At 39.4% G+C, this 21,506-nt stretch overlaps 1 protein-coding gene across 1 annotated transcript in view; it reads right to left on the bottom strand.

The window, feature by feature from the left end:
- Abca13 (ATP binding cassette subfamily A member 13) overlaps positions 1 to 21,506 on the bottom strand; it is a 423,614-nt gene that overhangs the window by 295,999 nt on the left and 106,109 nt on the right. The window contains exons 24-27 of the mRNA XM_048786593.1: positions 18,221 to 18,415; positions 14,577 to 14,741; positions 13,444 to 13,621; positions 11,692 to 11,831 (exon numbers count right to left, since the gene is read on the bottom strand). Coding sequence (XP_048642550.1) covers positions 11,692 to 11,831; positions 13,444 to 13,621; positions 14,577 to 14,741; positions 18,221 to 18,415 — 678 coding nt within the window. The remainder of the gene's footprint in view (positions 1 to 11,691; positions 11,832 to 13,443; positions 13,622 to 14,576; positions 14,742 to 18,220; positions 18,416 to 21,506) is intronic.

The following is a 21,506-nucleotide window of genomic DNA, read 5'->3' as shown; positions in this document are numbered from 1 at the left end:
AAAAAGTAAGGTGTCCTAGTGGAAATAAGGTTCTCACACTTGAGTCATAGTGGTAAAATGTCAATACCAATAGACTGTGAAAAGTCACACCTGTACTGCAATAAGCAGAACCACCTCTAAGAATGTACTGCAAAGAGATGCACCCAAAAACCACTATAAATAAACCATTTTGTGGAATTGGGAATCTCAGGAAAGATTCAAATAATCCACAGAAAGAGCATGGACAGAGGAAATAGAGGACACAATGGCCAAAATCTGGAGCAACTCAGATGCCATATAATGTGCAAATGGTTAAACTGTAGCCAAGCACAATGGTGCATGCCTATAATCACAGCAGCTAAGGAAGCTGAAGCAGGAGGCTCCTGAGTTCAAAGCCAGCCTCAGCAATTTAGCAAGGCCCTAAGCAACTTGGTGAGATGCTGTCTCTAAATAAAATATAAAAAAGAGCTTGGGGATGTGGCTCAATGGTTAAGCAACTTGGATTCAATCCTTGGTACCAAAAAAAAACCAAAAAACTGTTAAATTGTGGCCCAAATATTATCATCACTAATATCTGTACAATATACATCTCTAGAAAATTCTGCTAAGTGAAAAAAATCAACTCCTAACAGTTACATATCATCTCATTCCATCTATATGACAATCTAGAAATGATGAAATACAGAACAGACTAGTGGTTTTCAGGGTCCAGGAACCAGAAGAAGAGTGCTATAGGGACAAAGGAGGCACAGCCATAAAAACATGACATAAGAGGCCCTGTGGTGATAGCTGTTCTGCCCAAGTTCTAGTGGTGGATACACAAACCATGATGAGATTTCAGTAAAACTCAATGCTCATAGGCATACACACACACACACACACACACACACATGCACAAGTGAAACTAGGGAACTCTGGGATCAGTGAGTTTACCAATGTCAGAACCCCTGTTGTGATATTGCACTATAGTTTTGTGAGATGTTACCATTAGGAAATTCAATGAAGGGCACTTGGGGTATTTCTTACAAGTTCATGTAACCTCAATAACCTCAAGATAAAAAGTCAATTTCCTAAAGGATATGTAAGCCTAACTGAAGAGGTGCCCACTGACCACAGATGGGATAATTTGAGCATCAAAGATAAAGATAAATAAAAACTGAAAATCATCAAATATAAATGTTTGAATTAACCTTATTTTTTAATTGATTACCTTCACAAGATGACTGAAAACCAATAAAGATCAGACTTCTAAGTTCCACTTGAAAATGGTTCATGATTCTCAGATATCGCATGATTAAAGTCTTATACTTCTTTTCATCTCACTAGGAGGTCCAATGACTTGAACTCTCTTCTCATCTATACACCACTTCCTAACTGCTAATTTTAGAAAATGGCTGTTTTCCCTCTTACTTGCAGTTATTTTGTTGTTATAATTGTTTAAAATATAGAGGGAAAAATTTTAAAACATTACTGAGTCAAAACATGAGATATCAGTTTTGGTTTTATTTTTTTCTGTTGCAGCCATTATTTTATTATTATCTCACCCACTTCCCTCTCAGACCTTTTGCTTATTGTTCAAAGGGAAATTGGGCAGAAGAATTTTAGGATTTGGAAATTAAAGCTATTCAAAGTAAAAAAAAGAAACGAAAAAGTTTCCTTCTTACTTTTCCAGAATCAGTAAGAGCAAAACCCAGGGAAGAAGCATCTCTTATTACCACTCAACCCCCTTCAGACTAGAAAAGCACATTTCTTTACCATCTTGGATGCATGGATGGATGGGTGAGTGGATGAGTAGGAGGAAAAGAAACAGGCTGCTCCGTGGTTCCAGAAACAAAGCAGCCTGTACCTTGACTATTGCACACAGAAAATATGGCTGGGTGGAACACCTAGAGGAAATATGGCCAGCACACCAGGATGCCAGTGCTCAATTCTGTCCTCAATCCAAGACACAAATGCAAACCAACAGGAGATAATAAGGTAGAGATGTTCTGGGATTTCATCATGTACACCTTTTCCATACCCTGTAGTAAATTTCAAGCATTTAAAAGGGTCAGTGAGGATGCTGTCTCCCTTCCTACTCTTTCCCCCAGGAACCTAGTTCCAAACACAGAGGAAACACTGTTGTTGGCTCCTTGGGTGTCTCCCTGAGGTCATGCACATATATTTAAAACAGGTGCAGACACTGTATTGCTTTTCTTCATTCAGACTACCCACATTCTTGTGTATCTTGCCCAAAATTCATTTAACAGTAAGTTTTGTTGATTAGTCTATATCTAACTCATTTTAGGGAGGTACTGAGGTTTTAACCCAGGGGTGCTTTACCACTGAGCTATAATCCTAGTTCTTTTCTTTTATTTTTTAATTTTGAGACAATGTCTCATTAAGTTGCTTAGGGCCTTGATAAATTGCCAAGATTGTCCTTGAACTTGCAATCCTCCTGCCTCAGCCTCCTGGGTCACTGAGATTACAGGTGTGTAGCATTGAGCCCAGCCTAACTCATTTTTTAACAAGTTGCTTAGTTTTTATTTTATGTATGTAGCAAAATTTAACCAATTCCCTACTGTAGTTCCCATCCCTAGAGCTTACAAATTATGACACTATATATATTCTTACTTTTATGTGTGAATTATATTAATTAACTAATTAATTTATTAGCCTTACATGTCTTTGTAATACTGATAAATAATCCCAAAATGGTCTCAAAGACATCAAACCAATATACTTCCACCAGCCAAATACCATCAACCAACAAAATATGTCCAACCTGAGGCCTTTCCCACTTTGATATGACATCCTATTTGAGTGTAGCTCATTATTAAGATTTACCTTTCTCTTTCTGTAGTAAGATTGATCAACTTTTCATTTGTTTGAAAGTCATCTTGGAGTGTTTTCTTTGTTTGAACCATATGTTTATATTCTTTGCTCGTTTTCAAGTATACTATTTCATTGATTAAAATATTATAAAATAAAACCTATTCCCAAGTGTACAGAATCTATGGCCAAGCAGCTCAGAGGGGAAGAAGACAGCATAAGAAGCCTAGTAACCCACCTGGAGAGTCTTGGAGAAGACAATGCAAACCTAAGCCACCAACCCCCTCCAACCACCTCCTCTCCTATAACCATGTTTTAATTTCCCTCTCTTTGTACACAGACAGTTGAAAAAATTAAGAGTTGGAAAAATTACTAACAATAACCTTCCTGTTTTCTCCTTCAGTAGAGAACAAATGACCCAGAAAACTCCAAGAAGGGTCAGAGCCCAAGGCATATTTGAGTCCTGACTCGGCCACGGACTGGTCACAAGACCTTGACATAGGGTCTCAGAGATCCAGATTTCAACTGCCTTATTTGTGAAGTGGATATGGCAGTAATGCCTGTCTCTCACAGTGGTATACAGGGCTGCTGGTTTGTTTGGTGGCCTCCAGCTCATGGCCGTGAACATTAATTGCTGGAACTGGATCTGGAAGCCAGAAACACGGAAGTTCACAGAGGTGCAGGGTCTATAAAAGAGCCATGTCATGTCTGCCTCAGGAATCAGATGCTGTGTTTTCTCACAGAACAAGTACATCCACAGGACTCCCCATACTGGTTTCTTAGAAAACAGCTGTTTCACAGGGTTATCATTTCAAACAACTCTATTAATAAAATGTAATTACTTCTACTCTGGCAACATTCCTGAATTTCAATAAAATCGTCCATGTTGAACATTTTCTTTCACCTGAGAGCCTCACTCCAGACTGAACCACTGAAAACTTGCTTTGAGACCACTGATTTGATGCCTGAAGTCAGAAAGCAGATTGCTATGAATTCCATTCCCTTAGCAGGGCTCCCTGGGGATGACCTCAACCTGCCTGGAAGACTGGTGATCTCACAAGTCTCCTTCACAACCCTCTCTGTACATGTAAAGAATCCCCAGTGCAGAACCTGTGCACCTCCAACCTTAGGCTGGCTCTATTTATAGACTGCAGTCCCGGACAGCTTCTGCTGGCTAACATTTTTCATCTTTGATAAGTGTCCAAGACAAGCACTTTCATTTCTATTCAAGTTACTTAATCAGCAGGCTTTATGCCCATTTGGTGATAAAAATAGAAACAGCCTTGTATCAATCTTTAACCTTTGTGACTTTGCTCTCATCCTCCCAGAGAGGTAGCTCTGAAGACAGTCAGAGGTCTAAGGATGGGTGAAATGTCACACATTACTACGCAAATGAATAAAAAAAAAAAAAAAAGGTTGTCAGTGCCTTTAATTAGCTAACCAGTATCCCAGACTGATGATGGTAAAAGCAGCTTTACTGTATAAGGTCCTTATTGCTTGACAACTAACATCATAAATGTGGCCAATAAAAAGAACCCTGGGCACAGAATCCACCAAACTGGGATTTGAACCATGCACTTTCATTTACTAACTAATAAACTTGGAAAAGCAAACCTCCCCAATCCTATTTTTCTAATCTGTAAAATCAGTCCAAGAATGATTATCCAACCTGGTTCTTATGAGAAATAAATGAGATTTCATTTGGAACAGTGTCCACAATGATTCCTCAAACCGTGCAGAAGTAAACAATGATTCTATCTATGTTTGAGGCAATAAAATTGTTAATATTAGAGCCCCAGAACTACAAGCAAATGTATTTCCCATTTTCCCCCCTCTCTCATTCTAGATTCAATCAAAACACACTACAACAAAGAGATGAAACTGAAAGTCAACCTTTCCCCATTATAATCTGACATCCCAGTCCCAAAGCTTGAAAGGAACTCCTTCCGGTCTTCCTCACCTGCACTGTCATGCAGATGCTGTCTCCTTCCCACCCAAATCAGTTACTCTTAGAGTAGAAATTGAATTTTATCAACAGGTGAATCCCCACTTAGAGGAAAAAAAACTGATATATAGCCGAAAATAAACCACTGACTATGGCATCAAAAAGAACTAGACTCAGGTACCGTTTCTGCCACCTACTGGGAGAACTTGACAAGGTTACTTACACCTAAAACTCAGTTTTCTCCCTGCAAATGAATAGACGAACTCTAGATAGGGCAGAGGGGTAGGAAGGGAAGGGAGGGGGCATGAGATAACTAATGATTGTGGAATGTAATGATCATCATTATCCAAAGTACATGTATGAAGACACGAATTGGTGTGAATACACTATGTATGCAGTCAGAGATATGAAAAATTGTGCTCTATATGTGTAATAAGAATTGTAATGCATTCTGCTGTCATATTTAAATTAAAAAAAAATGAGGGTGACAACTGCTAAATCCTATAGTAAATAGGAGGCATACATGAGGTTTCCAGTGAGTGTAGGCTCTTAACCATGTATTAGATAATTTTCCCCCAATATCTCTCCTTCTGTATCTACTCAATATATTTTAATAAGTTAAAAATTACATTTAAGAATTGATGGGCTTACTAGTCAATAGTCTCATTTCTTAAAAAATAAAGCTAGGACTTATTACTGGCTGTGCCACTTGTCCATTTATCTTCTTGCAATTTGCAACATACCCTTTCTTGCCCATTCTACAATAAAGGAGCTGCACCCCTTCATCTTTCTCCTTGGGCAGATAGCACAACATTAAGCTTTGCCAGTATATGACACTGGAGGGATAATGGAGGAAGGATTTTCTCTTCTTGATTTGAGTGTGCTACTTCTGACAGGCTCCTTACTGAGCAAGTCCCTGGCATCCATTTTTTTTTTCTTCTGGGTACCTGCTGTGGGCACATCTTCACACACAACAGATAACATCTTAGGGAATGCGGCTGGTGCGGCATGTTCCCATGAATGACTTCCCCAGGCACATCACTGTGAACCTTCCAGAGTTGGAAAGTCTAGATATCTGTCACAATATTCTGTCACTTCACATTGAAAATTCTCAGGTGCTTCAGTGACTTATCCCACCATTCAGCGGGCCATCGTTGTACTCTCTCCAGTGATGTATGGATCTCAATCCAGAATGGAGAAGCCATTTCCAATTGTGATCCTTCCTTGAGTGTTCTGGGCTCAAACTGGGATGGGAGCTCTCCTTTTATCTGCCATTTCTGCATTCTTTGGCATCCTCTTTATTATTATAACAATCCCATTACTCCATTATCTTTTTATAGTAATAATAATTTATAATAAACTTGGCATGTTTTCTCTTTTTTCTGCTTAGATCCTGAGTGATACACTGGATAATAACAAAATGGACACTGTGCTCAGAAAACATCAAAAATGCAGATGCCATGAAATAACTTAAGAAGAAAAGGTTAAAAAAAAAAACTTAACTACGTCAAGATCACTTAAAGTATCAAAAAATAAAGTTTTAAACACAGGCATTTTACAAAAGAAAAAAATAACAGAAGTGGGAAGCCACAGGAGTTAATCCTGGGAAGGTTGATGTCTTGATGGCCTCTGAAAGGTAGAGCTCTGCACAAGAGTCATAGGTTGGCCACAATCCCGAGGTGGGGCAGAGGACAGGGGGCCACATGGTTCTCACCCTTTGACTCATGTACCCAGTACAAAGTTCAATTTGCAGAAAGTAATAGACTACAGGAAGAGCTAGAAATCAAACATCATTGACCAGCTTCCTTGCTACCAGCTGCAAGCCATTGTTAGGCTGCAGAAATCTGCTCAGGCACAAATCAGTAGACCCCACATGGACAGGTATGTCGAATGTCTGCATCAGTAACTTCAGAGCAAACTATTGTCAGAATTAAAAAGACATTCTTGGTTTTCTGACACAGTAGTTCTCTAGTGACCAAAGGGAAAAGGAAGTAACACTTAGCTCTATTTCTAGGGAAACATTTTAATTAAGAGAGCAACTTGAGCAACCACTTCTGCTCTAATAGGGAAGGAGACAAAAACCTTCATACTTCAGTGCCATTTAACAAGATCTTCATTACAACCATTTGCACCACTGCACTGTGCTGGCTCTGCAGTGACACATGTGGGTGAGACTGGACACAACTCTGGTGAGTTCAAGGGGTTCAAATCTAGGATTTCCTTTTACAGATGGACGAGTCCTCCTTAGAGAAGCAATAAGCCTGAGGTCGCATACCAGATTTAGGAATGGTAGGACCAAAATCTAGCTTTCCCAACAGACACATTTCTAATCGTGACATCATGCTTCCTAGTGCTGCCCATGATCTTACAGATTTCCTGCAAAAATGATGACTTTGTAATGGAGAGAATTACATTAATTAAGACTAAGTAACAAACACAGACATGCATCACCTAACTAACAGGACCCATTCTGAGAACTGTCATCATCAGACTGTCATGTTGTGCAAAAAGCACAGAGTGTTCTGAATGAAACCTTAGCTGAGGGAGGCCTGTCAAGGCATGGTCAACACAAGATGGGTGAAGCTGCTGCAGATGTAGCACGGCATGCTGTTTTACAGCACACTTCTTTTCCCCACAAGGGAAAAGAGTACACTCTAAAATAACAATTAAAACTCTAGCTTACTAAATACATAAATCAATGTCATTTATTATTATTATTATCAAGTATGATGTACTGCACAGTTGTTTGTTCTGTATTTTTATAAAACTAGCAACACAATAGGTTTTTTCATACCAGCATCACCACAAACATATAAATAATAAATAACAGTTCACACTGTGACTTTATGACTACTATGTCATCATGAGACCATAGGAACTGTTCAGCTCCATTATAATAGACCACCATAAATGTGACCCATCATTGACTGAAATGTTCAGATGTGGTGTATGATGGCATTTAATATTATCCGTCACTCCAACAGTATAGATCATATGACCCAAGTGACAAAGCAGCAACTCTCTGCCTGCTGTGTGGGACTTGAGACCATGTAGACTAGAATGAATTTTCATAAAACTGGCCACAACTGACAGCTAAAATAATTCATCCTGGGTACAATGCTGTCTTCTCAGTTGCCCCATGATCTTCAACCATATAGAATAAGTAAAAAGGTCTACACTTTTATCCCTACCTGAAAAATCCAACAAATTATTAAGCAAGAACCAGTGAAATCTTTGCTTATTCTTTCAAAATTCTCATTATCCTCAGAACACACAAGGAAAGTACATCTTCTCACCCCAACTCTTCCTAGGCCCCATTTGCTGAAAAGAGTCACTCCAAATTTCTACTCATTGATGGTATCTCTTGTTGAATTGTTTCTTCAGCTATTTTCCTTCTATTTCCCATTGCAAGACAAGACCTTCCAAAGCAGACACATCATGTTTTGTTGTATGGAAAAATATAGCACAGTATGTGACACTGTAGAAATATATTGCTATTATAATGATGTTAACATGGAATGATACATTATGTAATCATAAAGAAGAAATTCATAGGCTCTTCCACTGAACCACATCCCCAGCCCTTTTTATTTTTTTATTTTGAGACAAGATCTGGCTAAGTTGCTTAGAGCCTTGCTAAGTGGTTGAAGCTGGCTTTGAACTTTCCATCTTCCTGCCTTAGCCTCCAGAGTTTCTGAGATTACAGGTGTGCACCACCACACCCAGCAATCTCTGTTTTTTAAATGGTAACTATAGCTCATTCAGTGTATTGTGATATTGATAAATTGGGATGTTTCTGTTACTTTTTATATTCTATCCTATTCTTAAGACATTTTTTTTATTTTCTCACCTGTTTTTAGGATTTGTTGATGTTTCCTTTTTTTTTTTTTTATTTTTCTCAGTGTATTTTTTCACTTTTTTGGTGTGGATATCATGCCCTCTATATCTACTGTTTTAGTGATTGCCCTAAAAATATTCTCTAAATACTTGAGCTTAAAAAATCTAAATTGAATATTTTAACCCCCTTCCTGAAAAATACTCCCTATACTTACATAGTATTGCCCAATATTTTGTGTTCCTTTTTTAAATCTCCACAAATTAAACATCATCATAATTATTTTTTCTTTTTACAGACAATGTTCACTTAGGTTTACTTACATAATTACCATTCTCTGGGCTCTCCAAACCTTTTTATGGTTTTTAATTGATTTTTTTTAAAAAAATGACAGCAGAATACATTACAATCCTTATTATACGTATACAGCACAATTTTTCATATCTCTGGTTGTACATAAAGTATGTTGACACCAATTTGTAGCTTCATATATGTACTTTGGATAATGATGTCTATCTATCACATTTCACCATCCTTGCTAATCCCCTGCCCCCTCCCTTTCTCTCCCACCCCTCTGCCCTATCTAGAATTCATCCATTCCTCCCATACTCCCCCTCCCTACCCTACTATGAGTTAGCCTCCTTATATCAGAGAAAACCTTAGGCATTTGTTTTTTGGGGATTGGCTAACTTCACTTAGCATTATTTTCTCCAATGCCATCCATTTACCTGTAAATGCCATGATTTTGTTCTCTTTTATTGCTGAGTAAAATTGTATTGTGTATATATGCCACATGTTTTTTATCCATTCATCTACTGAAGGGCATCTAGGTTGGCTCCACAGTTTAGCTATTGTGAATTGTGCTGCTATAAACATTGATGTGGCTGTGTCCCTGTAGTATGCTGATTTTAAGTCCTTTGGATACAGTCCGAGGAGAGAGATAGCTGGGTCAAATGGTGCTTCCATTCCCAGATCTTATTTCATAATCCCAACGACCTTGGGACAAGTATGCTGTGCTAATTTTATTGACAATTAATCTAAGAGAATTGTACCATTTGCCAAATCTTGACCCTGATGAAAATGGCGATTTCTCCTTAGACCCTCTCCTCAACCAGCCATCAGCTTCACCCCAGGAGAAGCCTCCATCAATTCCTGGCCTGATTACCTTGGTCTGAGTAGGTGTGCATCTGCTGGACTTAAGGCCTAAGACTTGAGACTCTAGATCTGGCACGTTAGCTTAACTTTTTTGTAGTTGCTTGTTTGGGGAATGTCTGTCATGAGCCTGTCATGTTAAGTGTGTTTGCAGGGGTTAGAGTTAACTTAGAATTGTTTGCTTTAGATTGATTATGTCTATTGCAGTACCTAGCATTAAGGATTCCCATTTTCTTGATTAAGAACCTATAGAGTGAAATTGTATTGAGTGATTTGTGTGAATAAAGCATTGAAAATGGGAAATAAAAGAAATTCATAGGCTTTTTTGAATTTGATATAGTTGATATAGAGTCATTCTCTGAAATTCCTAAACTATCTAGGACCCTGATAAATTTAATATACTAAAAGAATTACATAAAATTGGCTCCAGCCCTGGCCTGAGCATCTCTCCCTAGCACAGACATGGAATAACAGTTGGGGGCAGAGTTCTCTTGACAGCACGGATAACTCATGTTCATAACCTATTAACTAAATAATTGCCATTCCATTATGAGAGTCCAGACTTTTTGCAAATACTCTTTCAAAACGATATTTCCAAGATTTAAAAAAAAAAAAAAAAAACGTTGTAAATACCATTCAGCATATGCAAAGATAAATGTAGTTCCTGGGGTAAGTAGTAAGGACAGAAAGCTTCCAAGTAACTTAACTGTGACCTCACATAGCGCTATGAAAACTACAGACACTATAATTTCTATAGTGCCTTGTGGGCCAGAAACAGGGAACTTGTAAAAGTGAATTTGATCAAAAATGACTTATGATCATATGATCACATGGCACTTTTAGGTATTTAAGTTGTTAATGCTATTTGAAGCATAGAAATTGACAGAACCGGTATCTCCTTTTCTATGTGTGACAGTAAGATCAAGTCATTCCCAAGTCCTTGGTAAAATGTCCCCCTTTGAGGTACCTACAGGCTCACAAGCCACATTAGACAAGAAAAGACCCCAGGAAAAGATCATTAGAAAAGAAACCAGACAAGGAAAAAACCCCAGACACAATTGTTGAAGAAGAAATTGCAAATATTGATAATAATATATTCTGTGATAAACAGATTCAAGAAGTTAAAAATATAAAGGAGGGAAAGCAAGCAGAACCTCCCAATGCAGAAATTCCTGATGGGGAAACTCTTTTGGCCACTTCATCTCATCTTATTCTCCACAGGGTCAAATATAGCCTCATGCTGAGTTGGAAAACACCACTTACCAAATGTTTGTGAATACACCAGTTTGTATGTGCTATGTCTGCCTTTCTCAAGTACCAAATGCATGGACCCAAACAGATTAGCTTTTGTTCTCTGCATTTTCCTGGAATTGTTCCCCTTTGCCTAACCTGAAACTGCCCTCCTTTCTCATCTTCCTTGACTTTTTTTTGTTGTTGTTGTTGCTTGTTTTGTGTTTTGTTTGTTTTGGTTTGGTTTTGGTACCAGGGATTAAACTCTAGAGGGCTTAACCACAGAGCCCCATCCCCAGCCCTTTTTATTTCATTTGGAGACAGGGTCTTGCTAAGTTGCTCAGGGCCTCCGTAAGTTGCTGAGGCTGGCTTTGAACTCACAATCCTCTTGCCTCAGCCTCCTGCACTGCTGGAATTACAGATGTGTGCCACTGTGCCCAGCTGTCCTTGACTTTTAATATTAAAGTTCTATGAGTTCAGTACATTCATGATTCTAAATAATACTCCCTGCCTCCAAAGTATCCTCTAAAAGATGGACTTAATAATCCACATCTCACAACCAGAGTAACAGAAACAAACAAACAAAAAACCTCACACCAAAATAATTAGTAATCAACATAAGAAAATTTTATATAATCCAGTGTAATAATTATGTAATAATTATGTTTGACATATTTAAAGATTTCTTCCTGGTAGGACCGATGTATGGTAAATGAGATTCCCATTCATTTTAACTTACCTTTTGAATGACCTTATTAATCTCTGAAGTGTTGGGTGTATACAGTATTTTTCCATGTAATATAGGCTTTAGGAAAGACCACACCAATGCACCATTGGGAGACTGGAGAATTTGTTGGTAAAGGCTCAAGCAAAATGGTGCTGTCACAATTAAGAGAAAAAATAAAAATGTTACATAACACAGCTGCCCCAGGTTAAGGGAAACATATTTACAATTACACAATACCTTCATTTCAATGAATGAAACAACTCTGGGCTTGAGAGCAACTCTGAAAATGAGGATTAGTGAAGACAACAAAAATTATTAAAATGAATAGCCCTAATGTGTGTCCATACAAATTAATTACCCTGGTAATTTGACAGCTGTCCAAATTATCCATCAGCTAAGGAACATACTAGCCTACTGCCTCTGAGGACAGTACACTTGACTCCTCTTCCTCTATCTGCAAACTTACATAATCCCATGTTTCCAGTTCTACCAGTACTCTGTCTTTAGTTACAGTCTAGGCATAAAATACATAAAGACATATTGTGGATGTGTAGGACAATTCTTACACAAGCCCTTGGATGGCTGCCTTATGTATTCTCCTGTTTTCCCATGAAGACAGAACCTATGAATGTGACAGCTGCCCCACTCAGAATGAGATTTCATAGCCAAAGAGAAGGAATATTGAAGATGTAAATAAGATCCCTTAAATTGCTGACTTGGAGTTTATCTAAGGTCTAAGCAATCAGGTATCCTGTCTGAGCAATCCAATACACTCTTTAAAAGAGACTGGAAGCCTCAGAGCCAAAGAGATACACCTCTGGCCTTGACATTGCCTCCCCAAGTTCTATAGCTGCAAGGAAAATAATTCTACCAACAACTACCTATGAGCCTCATGTGAGCACCCAGCCCAGACCAACAAACTCCTTCATTACAACTGTGTTACAGCCTGAGTAGAGGACTAGCCAACCAGTGGCTGGGTGCTGACCTGCAGAAACTATGAGATGATGAATGTTTGCAGTCTTAAACCACAAAGTTGCATTTATACTATTGTGCTAAGCAGCTAAGACACATCATCTCCATTGTACCTTACATCAATCTTATGAGGTAGGTCTATTATTTCCATGTTGTAGAAGAGAATAATATGGTTCAGAGGTAGAAAACAATGTGACCAAAGATGCACAACGTGAAACAGTGGGGCAATTTGAACAGTTTGAGCCAAAACCCTCCCCACCATGTTTACTCTGCCTTTGTAATAAAATGTATTCACTGGGCTGGGTGTGTAGTTCAGCAGGAGAGCATTTACCTAACTTGAGAGAGGCCCTGGGATCAATTCCCAGCACTGCAAAAAATTAAACAAAAAATAAAATGCATGCCCCTAATGTGGGACTAAGGAAGTCACTCATCAATCTGCTTCCATTTGAAATGAAACTTTGTAGACAAGATCTGTAGGAGGCCACACAAAAGTTCTCTTTGTATAATGCTGCTATTTTGCAGAGGCCAAAATGTTCAAAGTCTTCGCCAGTGGGACGCTCACCAAACCTACTGGTGACACAGGTGAGAGGCTCAGTTATGCTCAACAGTACTGGGACATTCCAAAGCCACCTGCTATGCCAGCACTTGGTGACTGCACTAAAACTGAAGGAGGAAATTCTACCACTGTTATGTACCACCAGCGTTTTGCACAGACAGAATATTCAGTATGATACAGGGCTAATTATTAATATAAAATTTTACCTAAATAAATATTGATTACTACTGTCTTACTTGAATCCTCAGGAATGTTGAATTTTTCCTTGTCATCTTCCAAGAGCTCGTTAACTCGGGGCAAATTAAGGAACATGTTATAATTGCTAAGGAATGATGCCTGGTCCTTGCAAACCAGTTTCATCACATTCTGCAAAGAACCAAAGGCTGAACTTCTAGCCTGGTCATTTTGGGAAACCTGAAAATTTAATAAAAAGAAATTGCAATTATACATTGACTTGAAACAATTCTCTGAAACACTACTGAAAAAGTAGTCCCTTCTCCAGCTAAACATGTAAGTTCTTCAATGAGTTAAAAGAACAGAATCTCTACTTTGAGTCTTTTCTGTCCTTGGGATACATTCAAATCATTGCAATGATTTGTCTGGCCAATGTACCTGGTAAAAGAGGAAAATTTCACCCACCAGTGAGTTCTTATTGTGTGTCCAGTAATAAATTATTAATTCATAAGATATCACTAACTCAGTGACAGCCTTAATGTGTATTTACACTGCCAAATTACCCCGATACTTGATAACTACCCACATTATGCATCAGCTAATGAAGATACATGCCTCCCAGGAAGCTTAAAGGACGTTGTGATAGAGCTCCTCATTCTATACCTTCGACTCTACACAACCACCCACTCTTCGCTCATCTCTGGTCATTCCATCCCAGGCAAAGAGACTTCCAGCAAAAACTAATATCAAACTGCTAATCTAATTCAAGCTTGTGTTTGCATTTTCAGAAAATGATCTGTAATTTGTTAGCCAATTATTTATATGTAAATAAATGTTTTAAGGTTCTTGAAAGCAATTTGCTCTCTGAATTAAGTTAAACAGGCCCTTGAAATCTCATTTGTGCTAATAATTGAGTTAGTAATTTTGTACTTCATAGACAATGCATGAGCTCTCCCAGCCTCCATAATGGTGGGATGTGGATCAACAGCAACTCTGTCATCTGGTTTTTAGGGAGATGCCAACCCTCACTCCATTATGTTGTTGCCTCCAGAGACATCAAGAGACACTCTCATCCCTATATTTTGTTTTCCAATATGAATTTTAGATGTTGGAAGAGAAATAAAGGGAAAAGGGAGCAAATGCAAAGAAAGAGAAAATTTGAACATTTCCCCAGGAGCAAAGATCAAACATATACCTGTCCAAAGTCCGGCATATCTAGCAAGGCAGTAATTTTAAATGTGTGAAGAAATTCAGGAAGGTATTTGAAGACATGTTGGGCTCTGGCAAGTAGGGCACTGAGGCTGGAAATGACACCCAACAGGGAGTTGAGCAAGCCATTTGCTTCAGAAGGTATAAGAGTCTTCCAGGACAAAAAAAAAGAGAGAGAGAGAGAGAGAAATCATAAAATAACCAACATTGTATTTTTACTCTCACAAGCATCTTTTCAGCACTGAAAACTTTGCTATTTGATTTTATTCTCTCTTCAACTTCACAGACATCTTTGCTGTACTCTATAAAAAATCTTCTTTATTAGAGTAGATAAAGCTGGTTTTTGGAGCACATTAAGTGGCACCAGTATTTTTAAAATGTAAACCAGGAATAAATGTGATCTATGGTTAAAACTCAAATCATTTCAAAACATTTCTTTTTGTATCTTTGGGGTGCCTAAGGTGGAAATTTGAGAAGAGGCTGAAAAGAAAACAATGCTTTTGTGTGAAGCAATTTAGATTTATCTACTGCTCCACTGTATGTACTACATGCACTCATCATCTCAAGCCTTCTAACACTTTGGGGACTGTGCATGGTAATGCTCATTTTGTGGATTAGAAAACTGAGACTCAAAGACAGGAAACGTTTCCTGAAGTCTCAGAATGGTTTAGAGCTGGGAATTTAGCCCAGGTTCTTTAAAAACATAAGTGCTCTTCAAGAATAGCAGAATGAATCTGACCTAACTCTCCTATGTACCTCTATGAATATACCACAGTGAATCTTACCATCACATACATCCACAAGACACTAATCATAAAAAAGAAAAAAAAAGTTAAACAGTTTAAAAGATCAGTAAAGCAGAGGGAAGGGAGCAAGGGGCAGGAAGAAGAGACTGAATTAGAGCAAATTATATTCCATGCTTTTACAATTATGTCAAAATGAATCTTAATGTTATGCCTAACTAAATAGAATCAATAAATTTTTTTAAAAATCTACTTGTGCTATCACCCTGTGCCTTGGTATGTATCCTACGTATTATTTGCATATTCTCCATTCTAGAATGCCAATTCCCTGGAAGCTGGACTTTACTTTCCCTGTGTTGATCACATATGTAGCTAACAGAGATGGAAAAGCATGTGACAATATTAGTTGCACAATAAATATGTATTGAATGAATGGTTAAATTAGCAAACACCACCTCTTTCTATAGGTGGGAAAAGTTCAAGGGAATTTCCTTCTTCCACATGTCATTTGCATACTGAAAACAGGGTTCTTTGCAGACTGAAGCAAATAACCCCAAGGTCACTATTTTATATTTCTGCTCATCAGAGTTCTGCTCCTGCCACTTAGCTGTAAGTTCTGTGGCTAAATTTTGGGGACGTGAAATCACAGTTCCTTCCTTCACTAACATTCTGCTAATAACAATGAGGTCCTGTCCATTAAGACAATAAAGTTGACTTAGGCAGGAGAAACAGCATTAGCTCTTGTCAGGTTTTATATTTGACTTTCTAATTACAGCTACAGCTAGAAGTGGCAAACAGCAACCCTGACTTGGGGTAGGAAGTGACTGGGATTAGTCAGGGCACTGATGGGTGAATGTGCACAAGTAATCCAGCAAAGCATTTCTTAGAAAAGTCTTCAAGAATTCATTGTCAGCCAAGTGAAACAGATAGTGTATGAGCTTGGGTGCACTGGAGTTACACTGGAACCCTCGTGCCAGTGCATGGCACTGGAATTTGGTCTTCCCTCCCAGCTCTGAGCAGTATCAAGTCAACTTTCAGAAAGCTGTGTACATGGAAGGTTCCTGACAGATAAGAGCATTGTTATTAACAGTGATAACATCTGCACTGTGTCTGGAAGACTGAATCGAATCTACTATCTTATCCTCCAAAGAAATCTTGGCATGGATGATGGCCTTTGTCAAAATAATTACTTAGGTGCTCTGAAGTACTAATTTCAAATCAGAGACTTCTGGCACATAATAGAGTGGCCAATGAAATGCTGGTGTATTGATGACCCTACATCTGCTTCCCAAAAGGCATACTGTAAAGTTGGCAGAGAGGGCTGTGGTGAGAGAATGAAGAAACTAAGTATTCATTCCACCAAGAAAGATGTGGGCTCACAAATTATGAAGACATTTAGGAAATATTCATCCTCCTTGAGGCTTTAAAATGCACTCATTCTGAAAATTAATATTTGTTCTTGGCATGTGTACACACCTGCACACTATCCAATTATCCATTGGATTTTTTTGAATGTTATAAGGGAAGGAGACCATGAATGGATGGAACAGTGTTTCTACCAATTGCTGACCCCAAAACTCTTCTCTGTGACTTGAAACATCCACAGTAACCTTGCTATACTGCAACTCAGACATTGTAAAATATAAAATATATTCCTAAAGGGAAAATGATGGACCTTGAACCAAGATCATGCCCCAAGAATGAAGGCTGAGGTTTCTGCAAATATGAGTAAAGATTCAAACTGTGGAGGCCAGGAAAGTTGGGACTTTGGGAAGGAGGAACCCAAGAGCAGGAGACCCAGGCTGGTCCCAGTGGGCTGCCTGGGACCTATAGAACTAGGGTTTTCCCTAACTCTATTGGCCTTTCACCTTCTCAGTTCTATCCTGCAGACATTACCATCTCAGATGCTTCCCTGCCCTGCCACTGTGTGCCAGGGTGTCATGGGGTAGGTAAAGAACTGGCCACACAGAGACATGGCATTGCCCATCCTGCGCAGTGCGTAATAGAGGCCTCAGCCCCAGCTGTCATAGGAGTAGAGAAGCGTGAGCCATGGTATGGGAGGGCAGCACCTGATTGGGCAGCTCAGGCGTGGACCAGGATCAACACACCTCTGCCAAACACTCCAGGAAGGTGGCCTTTGGTGAGGAGGGAAACCTGGTGCTAGGCGTCATGGTGGTTTTGTTATTCCTTTCTTACTGATTCTATAACCTACCACCAACACTGTCCAAGAGACAGAAGTCCCCATGCCCTGTCTCCAAGGTCACCCTGCAGGGTCTCCTAAACACCCCTTTATTATAAAAAAGTTTCATTGAGCCCCAGAACCAGCAAACCGACGACACTACAGGTAGCCAAGGCTGACACAAAGTCACATAGAGACCAACAGGTCTCATAGTAGCTGGTACAGTCGGGTGTGGACATATATAGATTTAACCAACCCAAAGACAGACAACATTAAAAAAAAAGTATGTATACTGAACAGATACGGATTTTTTTGGCATTATTATCTAAACAATATTGTATCACAACTATTTACCTATCATGTCACAATAGTTATTATAAGTAGTATAGAGATTATTTAAAGTACATAGAGCTGGAGGTGCAGCTCAGTTAGAGCACTTTGTGGGAGGCCCTGGGTTTCATCCTCAGCACTGCAAATAAATAAATAATATTCAGGAGGATGTGTAGGTTATATGCAAATACCACACCATTTAATATAAGGGAATTGATCATCCTCAGGTTTTAGTACCTCCAGCAATCCCCCCTTATACCTGGGGCCGGAAGGACAGGATACCAAGGATGAGGATGACTGCATAAACTACAGTCTCATCTGCCCAGCCATGGAAGCACCTCCTCTGAAGCTCAACACGTCCCAGCAGATTCTCCTTACTTTATAAATGAAAGTCCGCAGGTTCAGGTTCTGACTCATCACCACAATCAGAGGATACACTTTCGACCCGGGAAGGCCACAGAGTTCCTTCATTGCAAACAAAGATGTTTTGTCTTCAGGAAATGTCAGCAGGAGACGAAGAATCTCTTGATCACACTTTCCAGACAGAGCCATGGCGAGGGCACTGGAGAGAATCTGTTTCAAAGCAGGAGGGTCAGAAGTGACTAAGCCTAGTACCTTATACCTGGGGTCCAGCAGTCTCGGCTTTCTCAAGAATGATCTGCCAGGGAATAGGACCCCAGGGTGCTGAAAACTCACTCACCTGTCAGCTTCCTATCGCTGTGACAAAATGCCTCAGACCGATTTGGGTTCATGGTTTGAAGTTTCAGTCCATGGTCAGTTGGCTGTGTTGCCTTTGGGCCTGTGTTAACCAGAACCTCATGCAGGGAGCAGGTGGGGGAACATAGCTGCCCACTCATGGAAGCAGGAAAACAGAGAGAGAGGAAGCAACAGGCTCCTAATATCCCTTGCAGGGCCAAGCTCCCATGAGGTCACTTCCTTCCACTAAGTTCCACCTCTTAAAGGTTCCTCCACCTCCCGACAGCACCACTGGCTGCAGACTAAGCTCAAGTCTGAGGGATATTCAAGATCCAAAGTATGGCAGAGCTCAACCCTCCTCTGTGTTTTAAACGTTTGAAATGGAAATGTTTCTGAAATTGCACATCACCCTCTGACTTCTTTATAGCTTACTCTTATTTGGGGGCTGGGGAGCTCATTACAAACATCATCTCTCTGCAGGGCTTACCTCCTGGTAATGCCCTCCCACCTGCCTTTGGGTCTTTTCACTGTTAGTGATGTAAACTGATATATAATATTTTTTTTGCCTCTTCCACATCTGGATTGAAAACAGTATTCCCAGGCTTGTCTTAATTTTTTTAAAAGTAAGAGCAATTGTGAATTTTGTGGCTATAACATTGGAATGCATTATCACTATAATACACTGACTTTGGTGCTTAGGTAAATACCAAGGAGTGGAATAGCAACCCAATTCACAAAAGCCAGTTATGGAACCAGCCTAGTGTTCATCAGTAGATGAATGGCTGAAGAAAATGTGGTGTATATACACAATGGAGTTCTACTCAGTCATAAAGAAGAGTGAAATTATTTCATTTACTCTTAAAGGGATTGTACTGGAGACCACAATGCTAAGTAAAATAATTCAGACTCAGAAAGAGTCTAATGTTCTCTTTCATATTCAGAAGCTAGAAAGAAAAAACGGAATTAAAAACAAGGGAAATATCATGGAAACATAAGGGAACTCCACAGAATAGACAGGGGATCACAGAGGGAAGGAAATGGGAAAAAATGGTGAATACAATCCACCAAATTATTCAATAGGTAGGTATGAATACATCACAAATTGATGCAACCACTCTGCAAAGCAGTATGGAGAGTCCTCAGAAAACTTGGAAAGGAACCACCATTTGACCCAGCTATACCGATCCTCGGTTTATACTCAAAGGACTCCAAATCAGCATACAGTGACACAGCCACATCAATGTTTACAGCCGTGCAAGTCACAATAGTTCAACTATGGAACCAATCTAGGTGCCCTTCAACAGATGAATGAATGAAGAAAATATACACAGTGGAATATTATTCAGCCTTAAATAAGAATGAAATTATGGCATTTGCAGGTAAATGGATGGAGCTAGAGAATATCATGCCAAATGAAATAAGCTAAACCCTCAAAAAACAAAAGCCAAATGTTTTTCTCTGATAATAGGATGCTAATCCATAATGAGAGGCAAGGGAAAATGAAGAAACTCTGGTGTGCTGAGGGGAGTGAGGGGAGGGGAGGAGGCGTGGGGAGGGCAAGGACGGTGGAATGAGACAGACTACTACCCTATATATATACCTATGATTACACTACTGGTATAAATCTAAACCATATTCAGCCAGAAGAAAGAGAAGTTGTGCTCCATTTGTGTACAGTGTATCAAAATGCATTCTACTGTCATGTATAACTAATTCGAACAAATAAAATATTGTGAGTGTGTGTGTGTGTGTGTAGAGAGAGAGAGAGAGGGAGATCAGTAGAGTAGAGGAGGGGACTGGAAAAAGAAGAGGGGAGTGAAAGGGGAATTACTAGGGAATGAAATATAGTAAATAATGTTGAGTGCATTGTGAATATATCACAACGAATCCCACTACTATTTCTAATTATAGTACACTAATAAAACCATAATTTAAAAAAATAGAGCAAATAAACTTGGAAGGAAGAACTGAGGACAGCCTGTATCAACACCTGATTAGAATTACATATCACTGTCAAAGGCCCTGAGGTGCATCTTCATTTCAGCGTGCCTTTCATTTAATGACTTTGTAAGACCTCCACTTAAAAAACAAAATAAAACAAAACCTGTAATTCTTGTTGTGTGTTTACACTCCTGATGGATAATATTGCTGTGAAGCTTGCAGACCAAGTGAGGTCTAAACGCATAAAACTTGTGACAAGAGCTACTTCTCGCTTTATAGGAGCCCTGCAATCAGGTGGGGCTTACAAAATGCCTTCATGTGCCACAAAATGTCAAAAAGAAAAGGTCAAGTGTGTGTGTGTGTGTGTGTGTGTGTGTGTGTGTGTGTACTTCATCTACAAAGTAAGGAGAACACACAGAGAAATTTATTTTAAGTAATTGGCTCATGCAATTACAGGAGCTGCCCAGCCAAAAATCTGCATGGGGGGCCAGCAGACCAGGAAGCCCAGGAGGAACTGATGTTGCTGCTCAAGTCCAAAGTCTACCTATTATGGTTTGGATATGGTGTCCTCCAAAAGCTCCTCTGTTAATGCAGGTATGCCCAGAGGTGAGATGTTGGATTGTGAGAGCTATAACCTGATCAGTCCACCCTAGTTTAAATGGACTAATTAGGTGGTGCCCATAGGCAGGTGGGGCAGGGCACAAAGAAGTGGGTCACTGGGGCATGCCCTAGAAGAATTTATCTTTCCTGTGGTCCTTCCCACCTTCTCTCCTCTGCTTCCTGGCTTCCATGAATGGAGCAATGCTTCTCCTCCTCCACACCCTTCCTCTGTGATGTGCTGCCCCCCACCTTGGGCCCAGAGCAATGGGCTAAACCTCTGGAAGCTTGAACCAAAATAAGCTTTTCCTCCTCTAAGTTGTTCTTGTCAGTTATTTTTGGTCACAGCAATGAAAATCTGACTAACACACCACCAAAAAACAGAAATTCTTATTCTTTAGGGGACCTTGGTATTTTTTTTTTTTTTTTT

This window comes from Marmota marmota, unplaced genomic scaffold (genome assembly GCF_001458135.2).
Source record: "Marmota marmota marmota unplaced genomic scaffold, marMar, whole genome shotgun sequence".
In the NCBI taxonomy this organism is placed as follows: domain Eukaryota; kingdom Metazoa; phylum Chordata; class Mammalia; order Rodentia; family Sciuridae; genus Marmota; species Marmota marmota.
This window is presented reverse-complemented; position numbering and strand designations above follow the sequence as displayed.